We start from the raw sequence: 22,445 nt of genomic DNA, 5'->3' as shown, positions 1-22,445 counted from the left end.
CACTGTGGTGACCTCATTGAAATTATACGTAAACAAAACCATTTTGTCCAATATGGGATTTGTCTGGACTTGATTCCTATAAAGTCGTGAAAGATCCCTTGAGACAAGTACTCAGGGATGGGAAATAATGAAATATGGAGAGATTGTGACGTGGTTAAGAACCACACTGTACCTCTCCAATCACATAGCCCTGCTGACCACAACTTACTTTCTTTCTTTCTTTCTTTCTTTCTTTCTTTCTTTCTTTCTTTCTTTCTTTCTTTCTTTCTTTCTTTCTTTCTTTCTTTCTTTCTTTCTTTCTTTCTTTCTTTCTTTCTTTCTTTCTTTCTTTTTCTTTCTCAAAAACAAAACAAAAAAAGCAAACAGGTAACATGGCATGATAAATACGACAGTTCATTTGATAACAAGACCATGTTCTACCTTCACCTTTAACCCTTTCAGGTGTTGTAGGAGGACCGGCCTACAATAGCGAATGTCCCTAACTGAGCGACTGACCATTTAATGTAAAATAAATTCTGAACTATCACTTTAATCTTCTCTGAGGCAGTCTCATATTGTTGAGTTTGTTCCTGCTGCTCCACGCCCCAAATGCCCTTTTATGAATAGAGATTTTATGTCTCTGACAAACATAATGGCCATCATTATCCACACATTGCTCTCTGCTAATGTAATGGAAGATAGACTTCTGCTCGACGGCAGAGATTAATGTCATCTGGATATGTAAATGTAGCCTTTGATAAGGTACAAAAGGTAGCAGCGTAGAGCTGGTCAGGTGAGCCTTCTGACTGCTGCGTTGATATAACACTTTATTTCCACATTGTACATATTGGATAATGTATTTTTTCCCCAAGGATCACTTAATACACTTGGATACGTCAGAGTCATTATTTTCAAGCATCACGAGTCAGAGCATTATTCTGACATGAAGTGGAATTGCCCTTCTGGTGTGTATAGATAATTAAATTAACTTGTGTTAACTATATTAACCCTTTCACTACCACACTACATACGGTTAACCCTTTCACTACCACTGCAGACGGTTAACCGGCTGTAGTGTGGTAGTGAAAGGGTTCACCCTTTGTCGTGTGGCAGTTAAAGGGTTAAGAGATAAAATACTTGCCAGTAGTGTAATCGATGCATAACTAGTATTTAGTAGCTTACTTACAGAGTCCTGTGGTCAGAGTTCTGGCCAGATTCCGAGCAAACCAGGAAGCTTTGCAGAAGTAAGCTAATGGTTATACATCAAGCTCCACACCATGGGTGACCGGGCCTTCCTTTTTTTGTATGTTTGTATGCCTTGTTTTTTAATAGCCTATGATTTTAAAGCCTATATGTTTTTACCCTGTAGCACTTTGAGATTTGGTTCCAAATGTAAAGTGCACTACAAATGAAATGTATTATTATTATTATTATTATTATTATTATTATTATTATTATTATTATTATTATTATTATTATTATTATTATTATTATTATTATTATTATTATTATTATTATTACATTGATTACACTACTGGCAGCTGGCAGGTACTGTATTTCATACCACTTAATGTAAAAATGTAATCTAAACTATCCCTTTAAAGCTACAGTGTGTTTGAACATCTGTAAAGTCAACATAATGATATATCTTTAGAACTGAATGAATGAAGTCAAGATGAAAATTGGGTCCCTGGAACACTGTACGCAGATAGAAATGATCTGCGGTGTCCTGTCCTCCCACCACGTTTACAATACAAAGAAGCATCCTTTAAGGTTAATGTTGGTCAACATGGTTTTTAACTAATTTCTTAGATTTGTGTTACATAGTGGGAGAAATCTGCGATTTCACACCTCTTAACAAACGTGTATCACAAACAGGCTTCTCTTAAGGGTTTCTTTATGGTGTTTATTACACAGTATTATCATTCAAAAAAAATGTGCTTCATCGCAGCAGCATTGGCAGGGAGGAGGAAGAGATTATTTTTATTCATTAGAAAAGTATTTCCACCATGCAAACAGTTCAGAGGATCCCTGTGTTCCAGTGCTGATCCCCAGGTAATATATTCCAGTGTTATCTTCCCTCGCCCAGCATGCCACCGTCGCTCACCATCCAATATAGTCCAGAGACACTTCCCACGATGAAAGGCATCGTACTGTATGTCAGGTGAGGAGCTGATATGTTTACCGGTCACAGCCTTTTCATTTTTTCGTCACGTTCCAATATTTTGCTAATCCCACCGTCTCTTATAGTTCTGCCTCTTCCTTCAAATTTCCTCTCGTGGACATTTTTCAAAGTACTTTGGTGGTAAGTTACATGATATCACTACATTCAGATCTTACATTCGAGGGAGATCGTGTTTTTTCCTTTTCGAGGCCTCGGCCGGTTTAGATCATGCCGGCTAACCACGGCGGTAGGAAGAGGCCGATGGTGCCGAGCAGACACACGATGATGAACATCCACAGGAAGATGCGGTCAATCACCATGGCGACGTATTTCCAGTCTTCTTTCACCTGTATAGGAGAGAGAGATGAAAACATTCAGGTTCTCGTGAAGAGGCACTTTGAGTTTTTGGTCTGAAAATGTATTTGATTGGTGTACTGAATGAGTTATTTCACACATCACAAAGCACATCTCTAGCATCACAATAAGATTCGCAAATATATTGGAACTAGATTTAAAGAGGTCATTCAGCATGGCAGCATTTGTAAAATGGCATTAATGTAGGAAACTTTAAAGATAAGTCGACAAAATCCTTCGTCGAGGGCAGGCCCTGTTACATTCACGCACCACTCTGCTTGTATCGAAAGCGTAATCTCATTAACCCTTTCACTACCACACTACGTAAGGGATAATGTATAGCTACGAGGTCATTGTCGCAAAATAATTGACCGATACGGAGTTTAAAATACCGAGCCGCCTCGGCAAGGTGTTTTAAACGTCAGTGAAGGTCAATTATTTTGCGACAATGATCGAGTATAGCTATACATTATCCCGCTTATTACATGGCTAACTTACTAACAATATACCTAATTCATTTTACATCGACTCGCAACACTGGTTCTGGCTCCGCTCGTCGCTCCGCCCCCTGTCATCGCCGGCAGCTTCCCCGGCAGCAGAACACCGGCAGTGTCTAATTGCACTGAAACAGTGTGTGTCAGTGGGCTTGATTGCGAACAGCTGCGCACAGCGGTCATTATTGTCCCACAGCGGTCATTATTGTCTGATAACTGACCTCTGACGCGCGCTATTGACCAATCACAAGCAAGCATTTCGGCGAATGTGAAAACGCCATGTAATAAAGAAGGTTAACCTTTCACTACCACACTACAGAAGGTTAACCTTTCCCTACCACACTAGACGGTTAAACCGTCTGTAGTGTGTCAGGAAAGGGTTAACATTATGTAGTGTGGTTGTGAAAGGGTTAACCCTTTGTTGTGTGGCAGTGAAAGGGTTAACCGTCTGTGTTGTCGCAGTGAAAGGGTTAACCCTTTGGTGGTGTGGCGGTGAATGGGTTGAGACTCACGCTGAAGTCGGCATCCTCGGCCCTCAGGTGGTCTGCGATGTACTGCACTCCCTCCAGGGCGCGCAGGACGCTGGGCGACAGGATGAACGACGACTCTGACACCGTGCTGTCGGTCTTGGTCGGTCGCTGAGCGGCCCTCCCTCCCGCCGCCTGTCTGTTGGCCACGCCGCCCGCCGCCTCCTGGGGGCGCTGTTTCTGTTGCGGGGGAGGAGTAGTGGACCCGGGAGGCCTGGGCGAAGGAGGACGGAAGGAGAAGTAGGACGTCAGCGTCCCCAGCTCCAGGTCACCGTAGTAGCACTGTCGGGAGTCGTCGTCCGCCGCACTCCCGTCCCTCAGCCAGGTGGCCGAGGTGCTGAGGCAGGAGCCCGGGGGCCGGTGAGCCGCCCGCCCCCCACACCGCCGCCTCACCGCCGCCTCCTGCTGGAGCAGCAGCAGCCTGCGCCGCCGCACGTCCGGAGCCGGCCGCCGCATGAAGAGCCAGCGTGGGATCATGTCCAGGAACACCGAGTGGACCCAGCGGGGCATCTTGTGCGTGCCGGGCGAGCGGTGGTGCACGTTGAGCACGAAGACGGTGATGACGATGGAGAGGGTGACGAAGATCATGGTGAAGAGGAGGTACTCGCCGATCAGCGGGATGACGAGCGACGTGGACGGGATGATCTCGGTGATGAGCAGGAGGAACACGGTGAGCGAGAGCAGCACGGAGATGCAGAGGGTGATCTTCTCGCCGCAGTCGGACGGCAGGTAGAAGACCAGGACGGTGAGGCAGGAGATGAGGAGGCAGGGGATGATGAGGTTGATGGTGTAGAAGAGCGGCAGCCGGCGGATGATGAAGAAGTAGGTGATGTCGGGGTAGATCTCGTGGCAGCAGTCGTACTTCTTGGTGTTGTACGTGCCCACGGCGTTGATGATGGCCCACTCGCCGCTCTCCCAGTAGTTGTTCAGGTCCACGGTGTTCTCGATCTTCTCCAGGTCGATCTTGGCCTTGTCGTAGGTCCAGGAGCCGAATTTCATCTTGCAGTTCTGCTGGTCGAACGGGAAGAAGGTGACGTCGATGCTGCACGAGCTCTTGTAGATGGCTGGGGGAACCCAGCGCACTTTGCCCGTGTGGAACAGGTGGGCTTTTGTCATGTGAGTCACGGCGAATTCGCCGTCGGCACTGTGGAGAAGTGAAAAAAGAAAAAAGGAAGGTAGATTCGTAGATAGAGTTGTCGTGAATTGGGGTGGCATTAGAAAACATGGCTGCGTCAGATATACATACAATGTATAGTCTAAAGTTAGCGTCACAGTGACCAATTGCAGCCACTCTTATTGTCTGGGACCAAATACGGCCACGCCCCATTCCCAGTAAAAAGTGGGAATCTCTAGAATGGGTTTCGGGCGACGCTGTATACGGAAGTGACGATAGACAACACTTTCTGTTGTCAGTAGATGGCAGCATTGGTTTAAAATTAAAAGGTGAAAATGTTGAAAACTACATGAATACATTTCCCAAGATCCTTATCACAGGTCACAGGTCACTGGGATGTGTCTATTCTTCGCCGTGATCTGAACAGTGGTAAACTATTACTGCGACCTGGGTATAGCGACCGCAAATGGTAAACTAATTATCTTAACAAAAGTGCGCTGGTAGCGTTACATATGTTGTCTAAAGGGGGACATATGGTACAATTTAAGATTTTAATGATAATCGGCATATAAAGGACAACATAAAGCATCGTTAATTTGTAAGAAACCTCAATGAAAACGGTCATATTCGCTATTGTTATGAAAATGTGCTAGAATCCTATAAAAATGTGGACGCATTTGGTCTACGTTCCGGTAAGCCAAAGAGGACTAGGTATGTGAAGCGGTTGGTTGTTTGTAATCTACAGAAAAGGGAAAGGGGGGGGGGGGGGGGCACAGCAATGGTGGAGAAGTGCTGACCACGGCCTATAGAGGAATGCGCATTCCCCCGCCATGTTGGAAGAGACAATACAAAATACTGTATTCATACAAATACATTACAAATTGGTGTTTTGGAATTCACAGTGAGACAGTAAGATGATACTTTTTCAATGTTTTACCTCCTGTACCACTGACTGCACAGTAGAACTGTTGGCATTTCCTTTCAATAGTGGTTATCGATGGTTTTACGGGCAGCCATGTTGGAAGAAAGACAACTACACAAACATCCTTGTACCTCTACAGTACGATGAAGTTGTACTACACTCATAGCTTCGATGAATAATCTATTCAAGCCCAAAGTTTAGAAAATATCTTCATCAGGACATTATGATGAAGCCCAGCTCCCAGATGAAGATTATACACATAATTTAAAATGTATTGTCACCTACAGGCCTCTTTAGCCCTCCCCTATACACATACACATACACACCCTTACACACACGTACACAAAGTTCAATGAGTTTGTTTCCAGAGTGTAGCAACCTGAAAATATGCCTATTATTCAGATGTGCTGACTTGCCTTTTATCTCCCCTTTGTGCACAAAGACATGTTGACTAGTTTCCATTGATATTCTCACGAACAATGACGCAAGCTTCTCTTTCTTCTATCGCTGGAATATGGATTATGAACAGGGTTACTGGACCATACTCTATCAGTCTTCTCCCTGTGTGGCTAGTTGGCGACCAGCAGGGGGCGGTGGCAGGCAGAGAGCGTACCAGAGAGCCGGGGGAGCAAGTAAATGGGGACGGAAGAGGGAAGGCGAGCCTCTTCGGTTTGGGATGTTGCTGTGAACGGTCGCAGCTGCAACGGGAGGTGCTTTGGAATAGCCCCGTTAAAGAACCCCCAGAGAGCCCCGCCGGAGCGAGCGACGGGTTATCATAGGAGTATCCGTGATAGTGCGTGAGTAAGAGAGACTGAGCCACGGGACTGACGTCCATAGTTGTCGGGTTACAGTAGCAGTGTGACGGTATAATTAGCGTGCGGCTAACGGCTATATCGACTCCAGTGCAACCCTAGCGCGAGGCGCTGAAGAAGACCGGTGGTATAGTCAACCACGTTGCGCCACAGTATAATCGTGTAGCAGGTGGGCTGTTTGGGACCCAGAGTGTAGCTTCAGTGTGAGTGAGGGCGAGTTTATATATGCGCGCCGTCGACTGTGCACCGGCTGTTTACAACCGTTCTGCACCGGCTGACTTCAGGCCAACACGGGAGATCGTCCCGACCGGCCGAGATCGCCAACACCCAGCACACGCTCTCAGCTCACTACTGCCCCTGCTCCAGCCCTGCCTGCTAGCACCCGCGACGAGAGCGTTCGACGCCATCTTGCCACCCGGACGGTGGTGGTGCGGCGCGGCCGCCATTTTGGGTTGAGTACAATTGAGCATCAATGCTCCGGATCTATTACACAGTACACAGTGTGGTGCAGCCTGTGGGCGAAGCTAACGTTGCTAACCACAGTTCCAGGGGTACCCCATTAACAATACATGCCGGCATTAGCATAGGACTTGGTTAGGTATTTGTGGGCCCACCTTGTGATTTCTTTTCATTTTCTTTGAGTGTGATAACGTGTTTGTGTTTAATAATATTTTCCCATCTAATTAACCCTTTCCCTGTGGGGAGGTTACAGACCAGGGCCCTCATTTATCAAGTTTCCTCAGAAAATGTTCTATTTCCACACGTAAGCACAGAATTTAGAATGTGTGCACGCACAAAAAAAACGGGATTTATCACACGTGCGTACACAGGTCCTACGCACACCTGTCATGATAAATATCACCTTGGTCCTACACCGAGGCTCGTGCACACTTTCACGTATTTGCATACCAAAACCGCCCCGATTAACCATATACGGTAATGGAACACCCCCATGAAATGTGGAAAAATGGACTAAACCGAGGGAAGCGTGTTATGAGACAGGCTGACAGACGTGTACATGTACGGTGATGTCGGATATGATATCTATTAACCATTGCTGCCTGGGCAGCGCAAACACTAATAAAGACCGTGCTGGAATATGACTGCCTTTTTCCGTTTTGTTTGATTAATACCCAGGGATTAAAGTTCTCCTCAATTTTATTCCAAATCGCGACGGATTTTCCGTCAATTTTCTACCTGCTGCATATGATTTCTAGAGGCATACAATCTATTTTGATGTCAGTATTGGGTAGCCTATATAAACAATAATACGAGAGCATATACAAGAACAATGAATCTCACTGCCATGTATGATGTAGCCTGCCTATGTGATCAATACAAACTGAATTCCATCATGTTTGTGTGCGGGAGCTCACAAGGCTGTTGTCACAATGGGTGGTACAGTAATAACAGTCTACACAATATCACGATGGACCATGTCATGTAGCCTATGTTCTATTATGACATGATCTGTGACGACAAATGTTCTAGAATGTTTGATTATGACAGCATGCCTATGATCAATAAAAACGCGAACTTGAATCCCATCATCATATTTACATAGTCTGTCCACTATCTTTATTACTTTGTTATTCCCCCCCCCCCCCATCTATGTAAAGCGACCTTATTCCCCCCCCCCCCCATCTATGTAAAGCGACCTTGCATGGGTCTCTTGAAAGGCGCTATGTAAAATGAAGCTATTATTATTATTATTATTATTATTATTATTATTATTATTATTGTTGTTGTTGTTGTTATTATTATTATCATGTCTGTGTGCTGAGCTCAGTGAAGTTTCAACGGAGCGAGGTAATCTATTCTAATCAACAAATTGAAGTAGAAAGCATTCCGTTGTGGCCAATCTTATTTGGAAACATGACACAAAATAATAGTATGTAGCTTTTTATTTGAAACAATATTTAATGGCGTTTGGAGGTGGGTGTTCTGCTTCTGCCCCCCGTGCCAAACAAGCAAGCCAACCTCTTGTTCCCGCATGAGCCCGTTATAATTACACTACTGTCGCTATTTTACAATGAACTATAATGAATTACGGGTCATACAGAAGTTGAACACGCCAGTTAATGGCTGAATGAATGAAAACTTTATTTAACAGATTGCAGAATGGGTACAATACAGTACGGCTCAATACACACAATTGTTAAGGGGATGCAGACCAGAGAAATACTTTTGTCTTGTTTACATCAGGGTCCCCCAACTCGAGTCCTCGATATCCTCGCGGACGGACCAGTATACCTTTATATCATATCATATTCATATTCATATCATAGTTTACTCTATCAGCCTACCAGCATGTAATACGTTCTTTGTTAGAACTCAACTCGTTATTATTTTGCGCATAGATTGCAGAAATACGGGGACGTTTTGATTTAGGCTTTGACACAGAATACAAGTCATGATATCACCCACACGATATATGCTCTGTGTCCAGAGCATGTATGCTTTTCATTAATTTAAGACACATTTATTGCAAGGGTTTTGTATACACATACACTCAACAAATAACCTCTGTCTGTTCTCGTTGCAATGCGTTTATATCGTGGGTGTTCATATGACTTGTATTCTGCTTACAGCTTCGGGGTTCCACTTATTACGTTTAACAATGGCAAAGCCTTTTAAATATAATCAAAACGTTCCCGTATTTCTGCAATATATGCGCAAAATAATAACGAGTTGAGTTACGCGGAGCGCAGTCAGTGCTTATTTCCGCGTTGTAAAAATATTCTACCACCGGGCGCCAACTACGCATGGTCCGACCTGTGCTTAAATATACGCACAAAGTCAAGCACAAGTTCAAATAGATAAATCACACACTTTGCTTAGGAATGGTCGTACGCACGGCTTAAGCACATATCTGTGCGTACGTCAGGTTGATACATGAGGGCCCTGGTGTATTATAAATAAAGCCTAGAGAGGTATTATTCTTGCCGTATAATTAAAGCCTGTCAGAGGTATTATACAGGGTGAAGACCCAGACGTGGGCGATGAGTCAAACACATTGAAGTATATTATCCCTGATATTAACCCAGAGGTGGGTGTATAATATATGTGTTTATGAGGTATGGAGTTACAAACGGAACTATAGTGGGACTTCAGTCCATTTGGTCACTATTATTAAATCATTGTAACTGACCAGTAGAATTAACATTAAAGAATTAGATGGGAGTTCTGTGTGCGTGTCTATCCATGAGCCGTTTAACAACTCTTTTGGTGTGGGTAACATTAACATAATCAAACCCTTCCTACCCCACTCTCCCCTTTTCATTGTAAGGTTTCTAGTGGTCATCAAGGGATGGTACTGCTTGCGGGAGGGACGAATCTATTTAGGTATATCAGTCACTAGGTGTGGGAGGGCCCAAGGAGGTAATCAGGGAAGTGAGAGCGAGTTGGGGAGTACTGCTGACCGCTCCAGAGAGGCGAGGAGGACCAGAGCACCAAACCAGGTTGGTAAATCCCGGGCCCCATTCACTCCCACTACCGGGTCCCAGGTTGACGCTCCAGGCCCAAAGACGAGGGTGCAGTCAGACGGAGCTCTACTGTGTCCAGCTACCTTGTGACTGCCAGCAACCGTTCCCACGAAGCAGGGATAATCCACCCTGCTACAAGAGGAAGAAAGTAACATAATCCCTGCAAAGAAGAAGAGTTATGATTTCCAAGGAATAATAATCTCCTTTTCACACAAGATGCTAATGTGTATCTCCCCATTGAAGGCGGTGAAAAATAGCCGAATACATAATCATAAAGTCCTTGTTATTGTTAAATATATCACGCGTTTTACCTTTTTAATTTCAGCCACAGATTGTGATTACATGGGCCTGGTCAAGTGAAACGGCATCGTCAAACTTCAGAATCCCAGGAGGGGAGTTTATTAGACGTTGTGAATTTTTCCAGTAAACATCGATACGTTTTCCAGGTGACAGTGTTGGGATTTTCATTAACAGCCTGTAATCGGGCACATAGTTCACTTTACGAGGCAGGAGCTGTGACCGTGTGTGTGATGATGGAAGAACGTGTTTCAGTTGATTTATTAAGGCATTAACTAAAATATCTTTAGAAGTCATCATCTCAGAAGCAGGAGAACGGCAGAGAGAGAGACGGTAACGTCCACTAGATGGCACCATCCTCACATCACAATCCGTTCAGTCAAGCGCTAACTTCAGTATGAGGTGTGTTACTGTTTTAAATGTCCAATCAGCAATCCAAACATAAACAACTGGGTAGGTACCCCCACCACCAAAAGTATAACATACCAATGGAGACATGTTTTTATTCTGTACTTGATTGAATGAGTACATTCTTGATTACAAGGACTAACACTAGACAATGGGTCAATATTATTATTTTCTTTGTATTTATTGTATTTTCTGGCTGAAAAAGGTTTCGTTCATGCATGTGATATGTGTATTGGAGTAAACACTATATATTCTATATATATATATTCTGTTTTGTGACGCAGTGAAAAAGCATTACACTCCATCTACAGATCAAGCTCTTCAAGAATGTAACGTGAATATACCCCACATTGATATGGTCACAAAAACAAAATGACGGATCGGGGGGCTTTAACCCTTTCACCGCCACACACTACCAAAGGGTTAACCCATTCACTGCGGCAATACAGAAGGTTAACCCTTGCACTGCCACACACAGGACAAAGGGTTAACCCTTTCACAACCACACTACAGAAGGTTAACCCTTTCACTACCACACTATACAGACGGTTAACCGTCTGTATAGTGTGGTAGTGAAAGGGTTAACCTTCTGTAGTGTGGCAGTGAAAGGGTTAAGCGGCACAGTGTTACTCCTCGTTGTCTAGTCACTCACTTGTTGTAGAGGACGATGTCGGGGACCCATATGAGCTCCGACGGCACTCTAATGGAGGTCACGTTGTCGTAGTCCGACGGCCTCCAGCGGAGCTTGTAATCATTCCACTCCTGAGGGTAAACAGTGCAATACAACGCAGCGCCACAAGAGTGCAGTGGAGGGCACCCGAGTAAATAAAAAACAAGATAGAAAAAAACATACTCAACCCTTTCACTGTGACAATACAGAAGGTTAGCCCTTTACTATCACACAACCGACGGTGGATGCTAATGATGCTAATGATGGAGCATCGCCGTCGGTTGTGTGATAGTAAAGGGTTAACCTTCTGTCGTGTGGCAGTGAAAGGGTTGAACACGCCAACTTTTTGGAAAATTTGCTTATTAGCTTATTATATGCACTCAGGCAGCAGTGGTTCGGCAGAAAATAGTTCAGAGTATATATCTGCTTAGAAAACGAAAATGTATAATATATATATATATTTTTTTTTCACATGGTAAATACACAGGTCACAGCATGTTTACAGGAACGTTTTTGGAGATGTATTTGGAGTGTATTTTGTGACTGTTGGGAACTAGGCTACACTGGCACACCTACTTCCAGTGAATGACGCGAAGCTAGGCTAACGGATGGCTGTTCCCTAAGCCTAATGCATGCACCGTAAATGGTGGGCTGATATGTATACCTGTTCAATTGTATATGTGTTATCCATTTAAATCAATAAACTATTCAATCAATCAATCACAGAGAAGAAAATTGTATGTATCTGCTTGTCTAACTCCAGGGTAGATGGTAAATAAGCTAATTCCCAAAAAGGTTGGCATGTTCCTTTAAGTATATTTTCTGAAAGTGTACTTTGTATTCCATACAACTTAATGTCCAAAAATATGAACTATCCCTTTAAGATGTTCTTAAATTTACAATTGCAAGTATGCATGTATATATGGGTAAAACATACTTTTAACACAAAGTGGAAAATATACTAACAATATACTTTAAAAAGGAAAAAGGACTTGGGCATATTATAGCAAGTCAGATTTAGGCAAGTTAATTCGATTAGGGTCTTTCTAAAGAAATAAAATAAAATGATACTATTAGTTTCGTTAGTATAGTAGGATATGTTGTAATATATTGGTGATGTTGTTACTGTAATCATAGTGAAATAGATGGGTATCCTCCTCCACATTTATCACTACATTTACTAAATAAAATTGTCTTTTGTAAATTGCCCTGTATGTCATATGAGACATTCCATTTCACATACAATAATGCTTCAGATGTAGCTTAAACAATATTTCTAGCTTAAAGGAACAATCCAACATTATGATAAATGGGCTTGCCATCTTCTCCAGAGTCAGACAAGAAGATAGATATTAATTTCCTCTCTGTGCGTTCAGTATAAAGCTATCCGGCTGCAAGCTAGCCTATCTTAGCACAAATGAATGGAAGCGGATACGGATCAGCTAGCCTAGCTTAAAACTCAGGCGAGGTGTTTAGGCATCTGTCTTCTTGTCTGACTCTGGAGAAGACTTTGAGCACATTTCCCATAATGTTGGTGTGTTCCTTTAAACATTTCTCCAACCGTTTCTGAGGCTTAAATAAAGACTGAACAATAAAATGTCAACAAAATGTTGCTATATAGCCGACCCTGCAGAGACCACATATCTCCCCGTCAGTCCATGCCTCATTGAATAAATAAAAAGCCCAACATCTGGCTTAGATGTGTCAAGTAACCAGTGCATTCACAACAATCACTGCTTTACCTGTTCATACTTCACTGACTCATACTCTTTGCATATAACTGCCCAATTGCACAGCCCTGGCCTATTCCTATTTTATCTTTATTGTACTATATTATATTGTGCTATATTTAATTTAGTTTATATCCCATTTAATATTATTTGACCTCTTTATTTACAGTTGTACAGCCCTGGCCTATATTTTATTTTATTTCATAATTATATTATATTCTATTGTGCTCAACTTAGTTCATATTTCATTTTATCTTACTCCACCTCTTTATTGTATTATCTGTCTGTTAATGTCGCACCGAAAACGACCAAAGCAAATTCCTTGTATGTGAAAACTCCTTGGCAAATAAAGACCTTTCTGATTCTGATTCTGATTCTGATTCTGCTGTAGATAGTCACGTGTTAAACACCAGACGTTGTCATGGTCACCACTTTAGATACTCACCTGTTTGAGCCACACATTAGTTGTCATCATTTGGTTCTTCTCATCCTGAGAAAGAGAGAGATGGGGAGGACAGAGGGAGAGAAAGAGAGGGGGGGAAAAGGAGAGAGAGATAGAGAGAAATAGAGACAGACAGAGAAAGACAGACAGAGACAGGGTGAGAGAGATAGAAAGACAGATGTACAGAGACGGAGAGAGAGAGACGGAGAGAGAGCGAGAGAGACGGAGAGAGAGAGAGAGAGAAGTAGAGAATCAGAAAGACAGTAATACAGAGAGAGACAGGAGAGAGGGAGGTAGAGAGTCAGAAAGAGAGATATACAGAGAGACAGACATGGAGAGAGATGTGTGAAATCCAAGATTAATAAGGGTTTGGGCTTTTATAAGGGTTTCATGGAGGTTGGTCAAGACAGCATTTTCACTTTAATATCTGGTGCGAAACGTTCTGCAGCAGTTGCTGCTTCAACAGGGCAAAGCCGCAAAGGACATCGTTTTAATTAAGGTTTTTTTGCTGCTGTATGTGAAACTACCGGTATTATGTTATTAAAAACCTTGCAGAGTGAAGAAGGCAACGCTAGCTACAATCTGGATTCTATCTAAACAATGTTGCCATCAGTGACGTCAGTGACCTTTCCTTAAACACACAGTACAGTATGTAATGTTCACTATGTAACAACCATCAAATGCACTCACAGCACACACATCCACATGCACACACTCACTTTAAACAAACAACTCACTGCAGCACCCACTTTACACACTTTAGAACACCTAAACACACTTTATATTTATTGGTAAAGGATTTGCACTACAACCCATACCTCATTACACCTTACTGTAAATTGTACCTAAATTGTACCTCATCCCATTTCTGCTTTGCACTATATAGTATATTGTATATTAGTATATTGTATGGTAACTCAGTTACTTCTACTCTGAATTGAACATTGTACATATGTACATACTGAACACTTGTGTCTACGTACGTGACTTAAATTTTTTACTGCTATACTTATTTTATTTTATTTGTCTAGCACAGTCTCTGGAGCGTAACAGAAAGAAGCATTTTGTATAAAAGTATTCTGTACTTCTGTATGACAACTAATAAAGAAACTTGAAAACTTGAACTGTGCATCACATCCTCTGGGAACCTTTTCCTGTATAATTCTATTCTATAAACAGAAGGTGAAAGTATCTTTCTTCCTCCTTTTTCTCAGATTGTGCATGCTGACTTTATCCACAGTACTAAATATATATTCGGGTAGAATTCCAAGGTAAAATTGTACTTTGTTGTGTATGTTATGGGCATCAGGATTCTGTGGGCTCACCGTTGCCCCTTCAGCAGCCCCAGGCTATAAAGATACACTGCTACAGGAAGGAATTATTCAGGTGATGCTACACCAGCTACATTCACCTGCACGGTAATAATAATGCAACTTGTGTTCTTCCTTGAGATAATGACTTGATTACGCTGCTATATTAGGCTGTTGTACATAGACAGGAAAGCATTTCCCTCCTGTCATTAAAGCTCCAGCCACATTTCTTCTGTGTGCTGCCCTGGTTCAACTCTCCTGAAAGTTATCCAATATCCTGTCCAAATTGTTGTTAAGCAGGCAGGTATTTTAATTGCGGTATAGACCACTGCAACACTTCCGGGATTCAGAAATCATGGGAGAGCGAGCGGGAGGAGAAAATAAATGAATGTGGATGAGAGCCTTGACATTAACTCATTCAGCGCCAGGGGTTTACCTTCTGGGTAGAACGCCATCGCTGTAAGTCAATGGGGAGACTGCCAAACTTGCGAGTGCTTAAAATATATGAAATATTATAGCTATGGGCGGCTGGGTGGCGCAGCGGACATTGCGCTCGTCACCAACGCAAGAATCCGGCTGTCGGCGTTGCCTCCGGCTTGGGCCGGCCATCATACTAACTCAATTGGCAGAGTTAGTGGGTGGGAAGTCGAAGGGTGGTAGTCTGGTCGTTGTGAACAGTGACTCCTACAGGTCGGTTGGGGCGCCTGCACAGCAAAGTCAGGAAAATGGCAGGGGCAGTGTGAGCCTCCTACACGTTACTCCTCGCCAAATGAGAGTCTGCACTGGCAGGTGAAAAGATGTGACAGGCTGCCTCCACATGTATCGGAGGGGACACATGATGCAAGGCTTCTATCCTCCCTACAACCAGCCAGTGGGGGGCATATGCGAGCAACGATCAGGACAGGGGAGGGAGAATTGGCACAAGAGGTAAATTGGGATGGGAAAAAAATCACAGAAAAAGGAGGAGAAAAAAGTTGACAAAAAGAAAATATATATTATAGCTATGGATCTAATAACACCATCGATTGTCAGTGAGTTGCTTCTGGTCAACATACAAAAAACAGATTGTTTTTTCAACCGTACATTTCCGTTTATACCGTTTTGAATATGAGTATAGTTTGGGTGATTCTTAGTAATCCCAGGAAAAGACACGAAAATAGCCCTTTAGTGAAATCCAGTTATCACGTTGTCATTTTTCACCTGATTATCGAATCTTCCTGAAATCAACGCTAGATTATTGTTATTATCCTTCCTCATGCACCCATGAAATGGGGCTTGTAGCGGGGCGCTCCCCCTCCCCCCACCGCCACCAACGGTAAACAGCACACACATAGTCCACACAGACAGCTTCGATCGCGGGAGAAAGAAATTGCAGATCAACGCAAGATTGGATATATAGTGTCCGTACCTTGTCTCTGATGTAATGCAAAAAAAAGAATCCAATTATCTGATCGCCATTCCAAGTACTGGTTGCGGAGGTCCGTCCCACGTTCTCCGGCATTGCATATGAATGGGGGGGGGGGGAGGGGGGCTCATAGATGTATCGTTGTAAGTGCTTGCCTCGCCGGAGTATTTAAACCCCGCCTGCGCGGCGCAGCTCTGCCCAGAAAACAAACTACATCGTTTCAAGTGGAGTGCAATACCGGCTGGAAGGCGTAGGCGGCGGTATTTGCCCTTTGCGAGCTCAGACCCATTCCCAATGATAACATCAGGCTGGATGGATGAAAAATTTATAGATATAGCTAATAAAAGAAATAACGATTAAACCCTGAGATTTCTCGTGATTGGCGCTCAACGCATGGCGAGTTAACCCGACTTTTTCCGTGATTGGCGCTGAATGAGTTAAGTGGTTGTAGGTACGGCTGTGGGGTGCGGGAGACATGATCCAATGAATAGACTTGGAGAGACCAATCTCAAGTCGATCAGCACTTTCTCGGCCGAGGCTATAGTACATTTTCCGCATCTACTCCGGAACTTGTATTATTGCACAATCGCTGCGGGCATGACCACCCGCATTTCACTGTATGCCAAGTTGTATGCCATGACAAATAAAACTCTTGACTTGACTTGAACTCTGCAGATTGATAAACCTAGAAATCCAGAGATTCCGTGGGCAATCTGCACATGCGTATTTCGGGAGTAGCGTAAAAGTGACTATTGCTCGGCCGAGAAAGTCCCGATCGACTTTGGACTGGTCAATCCATGTTCAGGAGACTCAGGCGTATAACAGTCTATTGGATCATGTCTCCAGCACCCCCATATCCGTAGCTACAACCACTTAATGTCAAGGCTCTCATCCACATTCATTCATTTTCTCCCCCCGCTCTCTCCTCCATGAGCTCAATGTAACGCGGAAGTGCAGTGGTCTATAGCCTATTATGTTGAAAAGACTTCCAGACATGGAGTAATATTCCAGTGTCCCGTCAATCCTTTACCCCCAAAAAATACACACCTTATTAAAGCATTACATCACGTGCAGGAGTGGGTTGTGAGAATTAGACCATGCCTACATGCCTAGGGGTGGTCGTTAGACCCCCCTAGGCATGGTCTAATTCTCACAACCCACGACTGCACGTGGTGTAATGGCTTTTATACAACTGCCGCATTCATCCAACCTTATTGCTATACAATAAACACACATTAATTGAAGATTTATTGAAAAAACCATCCGCAGAAAAAGTAGTTCCCAAAAAAAAAGAGAAGTTGCCTCCATGTGGAAGCAGCTCGGAAGGGCATCCAACTGTTCTCAGTAAGACATCCAACAAACTAACACATCCAACTGTCTTTCAACTAGACATCCAACAAACTACATCCAACAAACTAACACATCCAACTGTCTTTCAACTAGACATCCAACAAACTAACACATACAACTTTTCTTTTGTTTTGAACCTACTTTCTATAGAACTTCATTCTTAGATGCTTCTATAGAAAGTAGGTAAAACAAATAAAAAAAAGTGTTCTTTGCCCTATATAGGGGGGGGGGGGGGGAGTTTTCTTTGCCCTATAAGAGGGGATTTATTTTTATTTTTAAAACCTACTTTCTATAGAAGCAGCTGGGAGGTGCGCTGTTTCAAGTGAGCGTGGATTATTGAATTGATTGATTGATTGATCGATTGATTGATTGAAGTTTAGGCACTCTTTTGAAGTCGCTCTATTTCGAAGTTGGTTAAGGTTAGAGTTTGGAATCAGGGCTGGTGGTCTATCGCCCTGCTCTAAAGACAAACTCTAACCTTACAAACTCTAACTCTAACCAACTTCGAAAGAGAGCGACTTCGAAAGAGTGCCTAAACTTAATCAGTTGGAAACAAGGCGGACAGTAATAAAATTGGCAATCAATCAATAAATCAATTCAATAATCCACGCTCACTTAAAACAGCGCACCTCCCAGCTGCTTCTGTAGAAAGTAGGTAAATTTTTTCTTTTTTTTTCTTTTTGCAATTAATCAATCAATCAATTCGCATGATTTTTATTTTGTTCCACAATGACTCATGACCCATCAATTACATCATCCAACATTGTTTAAGAAACTAACACATTCGCCGTGACAGAATCGTTTTTAATTTAGTCTTTATGACCCTATCAACATAATCCTTTCGTAACGTTTACTGTCCGCCATCTTGCTTTCACTTCTAAAAACTCGCATGGCGGATTGATAGTAATTCGGTTGTGGGCGGGTCCTGGGACCAAGAGCGTGGGGTTATTACAAATACCCACGTGTAACTTGACTGTTTCAGCCAATCAGAATCGAGAAATTTGCATGCCGTTGTATAAGGATTGGTTTTATGCCTCATCATAAATGGGAGGGAGAAAACATCACTGATATAAATTGCAGACAAGTTAAAATATGCTGTTTTATATCAATATAGGCTGGTAGGATTTATATTAAGTTTTATAATGCTGATGATTAATAACATAATTAAATGGCGTTCTGACCCAGAATGCTGTGCTAGAGGGTAATCTTATTATACTAACTTAAATGCTTGTCTAAATAGTTGACTAATGTCACTGTTAGACTGAAACCGCCCTGCCTGCTTGGACATTTCGTTTATTGTCAGATTTAATATAAATGTAATTTATTAAATGAGTAAAGGTCTACGAAGCCAAGGCCCTCCCGACACGCTTGCAGATATCCAGCCAAGACGACGGATACGTCACACGCCGCCAATAGTCATGACAGACTCAGCGGCATTAAATCTAGGTGATTTAATGAAGGCAATCAAAGACGGGACTGATGTCTCAAACAGAATTGCCTACCAAGTGGATAAAATTCAATCTGCCTTGACAGCCATGGATGGTAAGCTGACAGGTTTGACAACAAGAGTCGAGACAATTGAACAGCGGGTCAGTGACGTCGAGGACCACAACCAACACTCTGTCAACCGGCTTCAGAAACTCGAAAAAGAAGTCCTATATCTGACGGAGAAAAACACTGACCTGGAAAACCGCAGTAGAATGTTTAACCTCAAAATCCACGGTCTTCCCGAGGGGAGAGAAGGTCCCGATCCAATCGCCTTTTTTGAGACTTTCTTTTCGAATCTGTTCGGCTCCGACGCTCCGCTCCCGAGGCGCATCGAACTACAAGCAGCGCACCGGGCCCCAAACACGCGTCCAGCCGCAGGCCGTCCACCTCGCAATGTTTGGGTTCGCTTTCTTCGTCTCCAGGAGAAAAACAAGATCCAACAGCTGGCCAGAGAGAAGCGTTCTCTCACATTTGAAAACGCGAAAATCCAAATATTCCAAGACATTCCAGCGTCTATTCAAAAAAAGAGGAAAGAGATGTTTCTTGAGGCCAAAATCGCCCTACAAGACAATAACATTGTCTACAGAATGCGCTGGCCCTCGTCGTTACAGATTGACTTCAAAGGGAAACAAACAATGTGTCACTCAAAGGAGGACGCTGATGTATTTCTCAAAGAGAACAATCTCCTTCCAAAAGCGAATAAAAGCGTCCCAGCAACTGTTGAAGACTAGGCCAGTCTTGCAGCGGACAAACGACGGATCAGCTAAGTGACTGTTCTATGAACTTGAACTGTTTCTTCTCTATTTAATTTTCTTTTCTCACCTATACTATAGGCTATGCCTACTACTAATATTGGAGGAGAAACTATCACTAAATAACTGTCAACAGCCAACTTGGTTGCGTTTGCCGTTTGATCGATATGCACATGCAGTGCAGCTGAATGGTTTCGTTCTATTTGTCAACACTGTCCTAATAATAGGTTAATTAGCAGGCTTTGTTTATTAGTGTGGGTGACCTGGCGAAGCCAGGTTGCCACCCACACTATACATATCCATACTCTTTTTATTATTTATTTATTCCACCGATTTTGCAAACACTTTGCAACACGTAAGCGTTCGCGCCCCATACACGTGAAAGGTATCAAAACGAGCGGCTTGCCTATGGCAACACCGGTCTCCGAACTCGTAAAGTTTCACCGCACCGTCTGGCTACGAATCGACTTTAAACGGTAAAATATCGGTCCCATTGGGAATGCATTGCATTTTAGAGTGTAGCAGCTGAAATAATCTTTTTCCCCCTACCTTGGGTGAATTGCGAGTGTGATCTCAATTTTGGACGTAGAAATAAAACAAACACATCAAAACGATGACACGGCTGTCAACCCGCTCACAAAAGAAAAATAAATGGAATTGGACATTTCTATCTCAACTGACGACCATTTGTTTGAAGGTTCTCCTCCCCATTGACCGCCATGCAATCGCACTCTAGAAATCACATTTTTCACACTATTTTTTAGCCTTCTGTTCCGATCGCCGAAGGAGTGCCACAATATCGCACGAATGTCACAATATCGCGCACAACCCTTCGCCTACTCGTTGTAGTGCTCATGTGCGCGTCACAACGCTTCATCTCTTATAGTTTTCTTTTAATCAATGTGACAATGCAGTCATGCATCTGCCTCCATAGAAATGCATTGGATAGAAAATATGCAAGTCATAGTGATTGCTTCACCTGTGTGGCTCATGGCTCACTCATGATTGGTTCAGCTGTGTGGCTCGTGGCTGAGCTGCCAATGACATCATCCACTTAACCCATCATTGGCCATCACTGTGTTGCACTACTGAATTGCTGACAGCGCCCTCTGTCTTGTGGGTTGTGTCATTGTACTCAGTAGGGATATCCTCTTTCATTTTTCATTGGTCCATGTTGACCCCCTTTCATTGGTCGATGTTGACCACTCCCCCGATCCTTAGACCACGCCCCCTTAGGCCACACCCCCTCAGTGTATCTCTTGAACCGTTTGTCGTAGAGACTTGCGGATTGTGCCATTGGTCGATCTTGACCACCTTTCATTGGTCGATGTTGACCACTCCCCCGATCCTTAGACCACGCCCCCTTAGGCCACACCCCCTCAGTGTATCTCTTGAACCGTTTGTCGTAGAGACTTGCGGATTGTGCCATTGTACTCGGTTTAATAGTGTAATAGTGTGTAATAGTGTAATAGTGTAATAGTGTGTAATAGTGTAATAGTGTGTAATAGTGTAATAGTGTAATAGTGTGTAATAGTGTAATAGTGTAATAGTGTGTAATAGTGTAATAGTATAATAGTGTGTAATAGTGTAATAGTGTGTAATAGTGTAATAGTGTGTAATAGTGTAATATTGTGTAATAGTGTAATAGTGTAATAGTGTGTAATAGTGTAATAGTGTAATAGTGTGTAATAGTGTAATAGTGTATAATAGTGTGTAATAGTGTAATAGTGTGTAATAGTGTAATAGTGTGTAATAGTGTGTAATAGTGTGTAATAGTGTAATAGTGTGTAATAGTGTAATAGTGTGTAATAGTGTAATAGTGTAATAGTGTGTAATAGTGTAATAGTGTAATAGTGTAATAGTGTGTAATAGTGTAATATTGTGTAATAGTGTAATAGTGTAATAGTGTGTAATAGTGTAATAGTGTGTAATAGTGTGTAATAGTGTAATAGTGTGTAATAGTGTGTAATAGTGTAATAGTGTGTAATAGTGTAATAGTGTGTAATAGTGTAATAGTGTGTAATAGTGTAATAGTGTAATAGTGTGTAATAGTGTAATAGTGTGTAATAGTGTAATAGTGTGTAATAGTGTAATAGTGTGTAATAGTGTAATAGTGTGTAATAGTGTAATATTGTGTAATAGTGTAATAGTGTAATAGTGTGTAATAGTGTAATAGTGTGTAATAGTGTGTAATAGTGTAATAGTGTGTAATAGTGTAATAGTGTAATAGTGTGTAATAGTGTGTAATAGTGTAATAGTGTAATAGTGTGTAATAGTGTAATAGTGTGTAATAGTGTAATAGTGTAATAGTGTAATAGTGTGTAATAGTGTAATAGTGTAATAGTGTGTAATAGTGTAATAGTGTAATAGTGTGTAATAGTGTAATAGTGTGTAATAGTGTAATAGTGTGTAATAGTGTAATAGTGTGTAATAGTGTGTAATAGTGTAATAGTGTAATAGTGTGTAATAGTGTAATAGTGTAATAGTGTGTAATAGTGTAATAGTGTAATAGTGTGTAATAGTGTAATAGCGTAATAGTGTAATAGTGTAATAGTGTGTAATAGTGTAATAGTGTAATAGTGTGTAATAGTGTAATAGTGTGTAATAGTGTAATAGTGTAATAGTGTGTAATAGTGTGTAATAGTGTAATAGTGTAATAGTGTAATAGCGTGTAATAGTGTAATAGTGTAATAGTGTAATAGTGTGTAATAGTGTAATAGTGTGTAATAGTGTAATAGTGTG

At 42.3% G+C, this 22,445-nt stretch overlaps 1 protein-coding gene across 3 annotated transcripts in view; it reads right to left on the bottom strand.

Moving 5' to 3' along the window:
• Window positions 1–1,988: 1,988 nt before the first annotated feature.
• The window catches only part of chrna2b (cholinergic receptor, nicotinic, alpha 2b (neuronal)), a 65,727-nt gene continuing 45,270 nt past the window's right edge, over window positions 1,989–22,445 (bottom strand). For all 3 annotated transcript variants that reach the window (XM_084315118.1, XM_084315116.1, XM_084315117.1), the window contains exons 3-6: window positions 13,402–13,446; window positions 11,209–11,318; window positions 3,504–4,662; window positions 1,989–2,490 (exon numbers count right to left, since the gene is read on the bottom strand). In XM_084315118.1, coding sequence (XP_084171244.1) covers window positions 2,365–2,490; window positions 3,504–4,662; window positions 11,209–11,318; window positions 13,402–13,431 — 1,425 coding nt within the window. In that variant the 5' untranslated portion in view covers window positions 13,432–13,446 and the 3' untranslated portion in view covers window positions 1,989–2,364. The remainder of the gene's footprint in view (window positions 2,491–3,503; window positions 4,663–11,208; window positions 11,319–13,401; window positions 13,447–22,445) is intronic.

The sequence above is a fragment of the Notolepis coatsorum genome, assembly GCF_963971535.1.
Source record: "Notolepis coatsorum genome assembly, chromosome: 5".
Taxonomy (NCBI): Eukaryota; Metazoa; Chordata; class Actinopteri; order Aulopiformes; family Paralepididae; genus Notolepis; species Notolepis coatsorum.
Note: the sequence above shows the minus strand (reverse complement) of the source record. Positions and strands in the feature narration are given on the sequence as shown.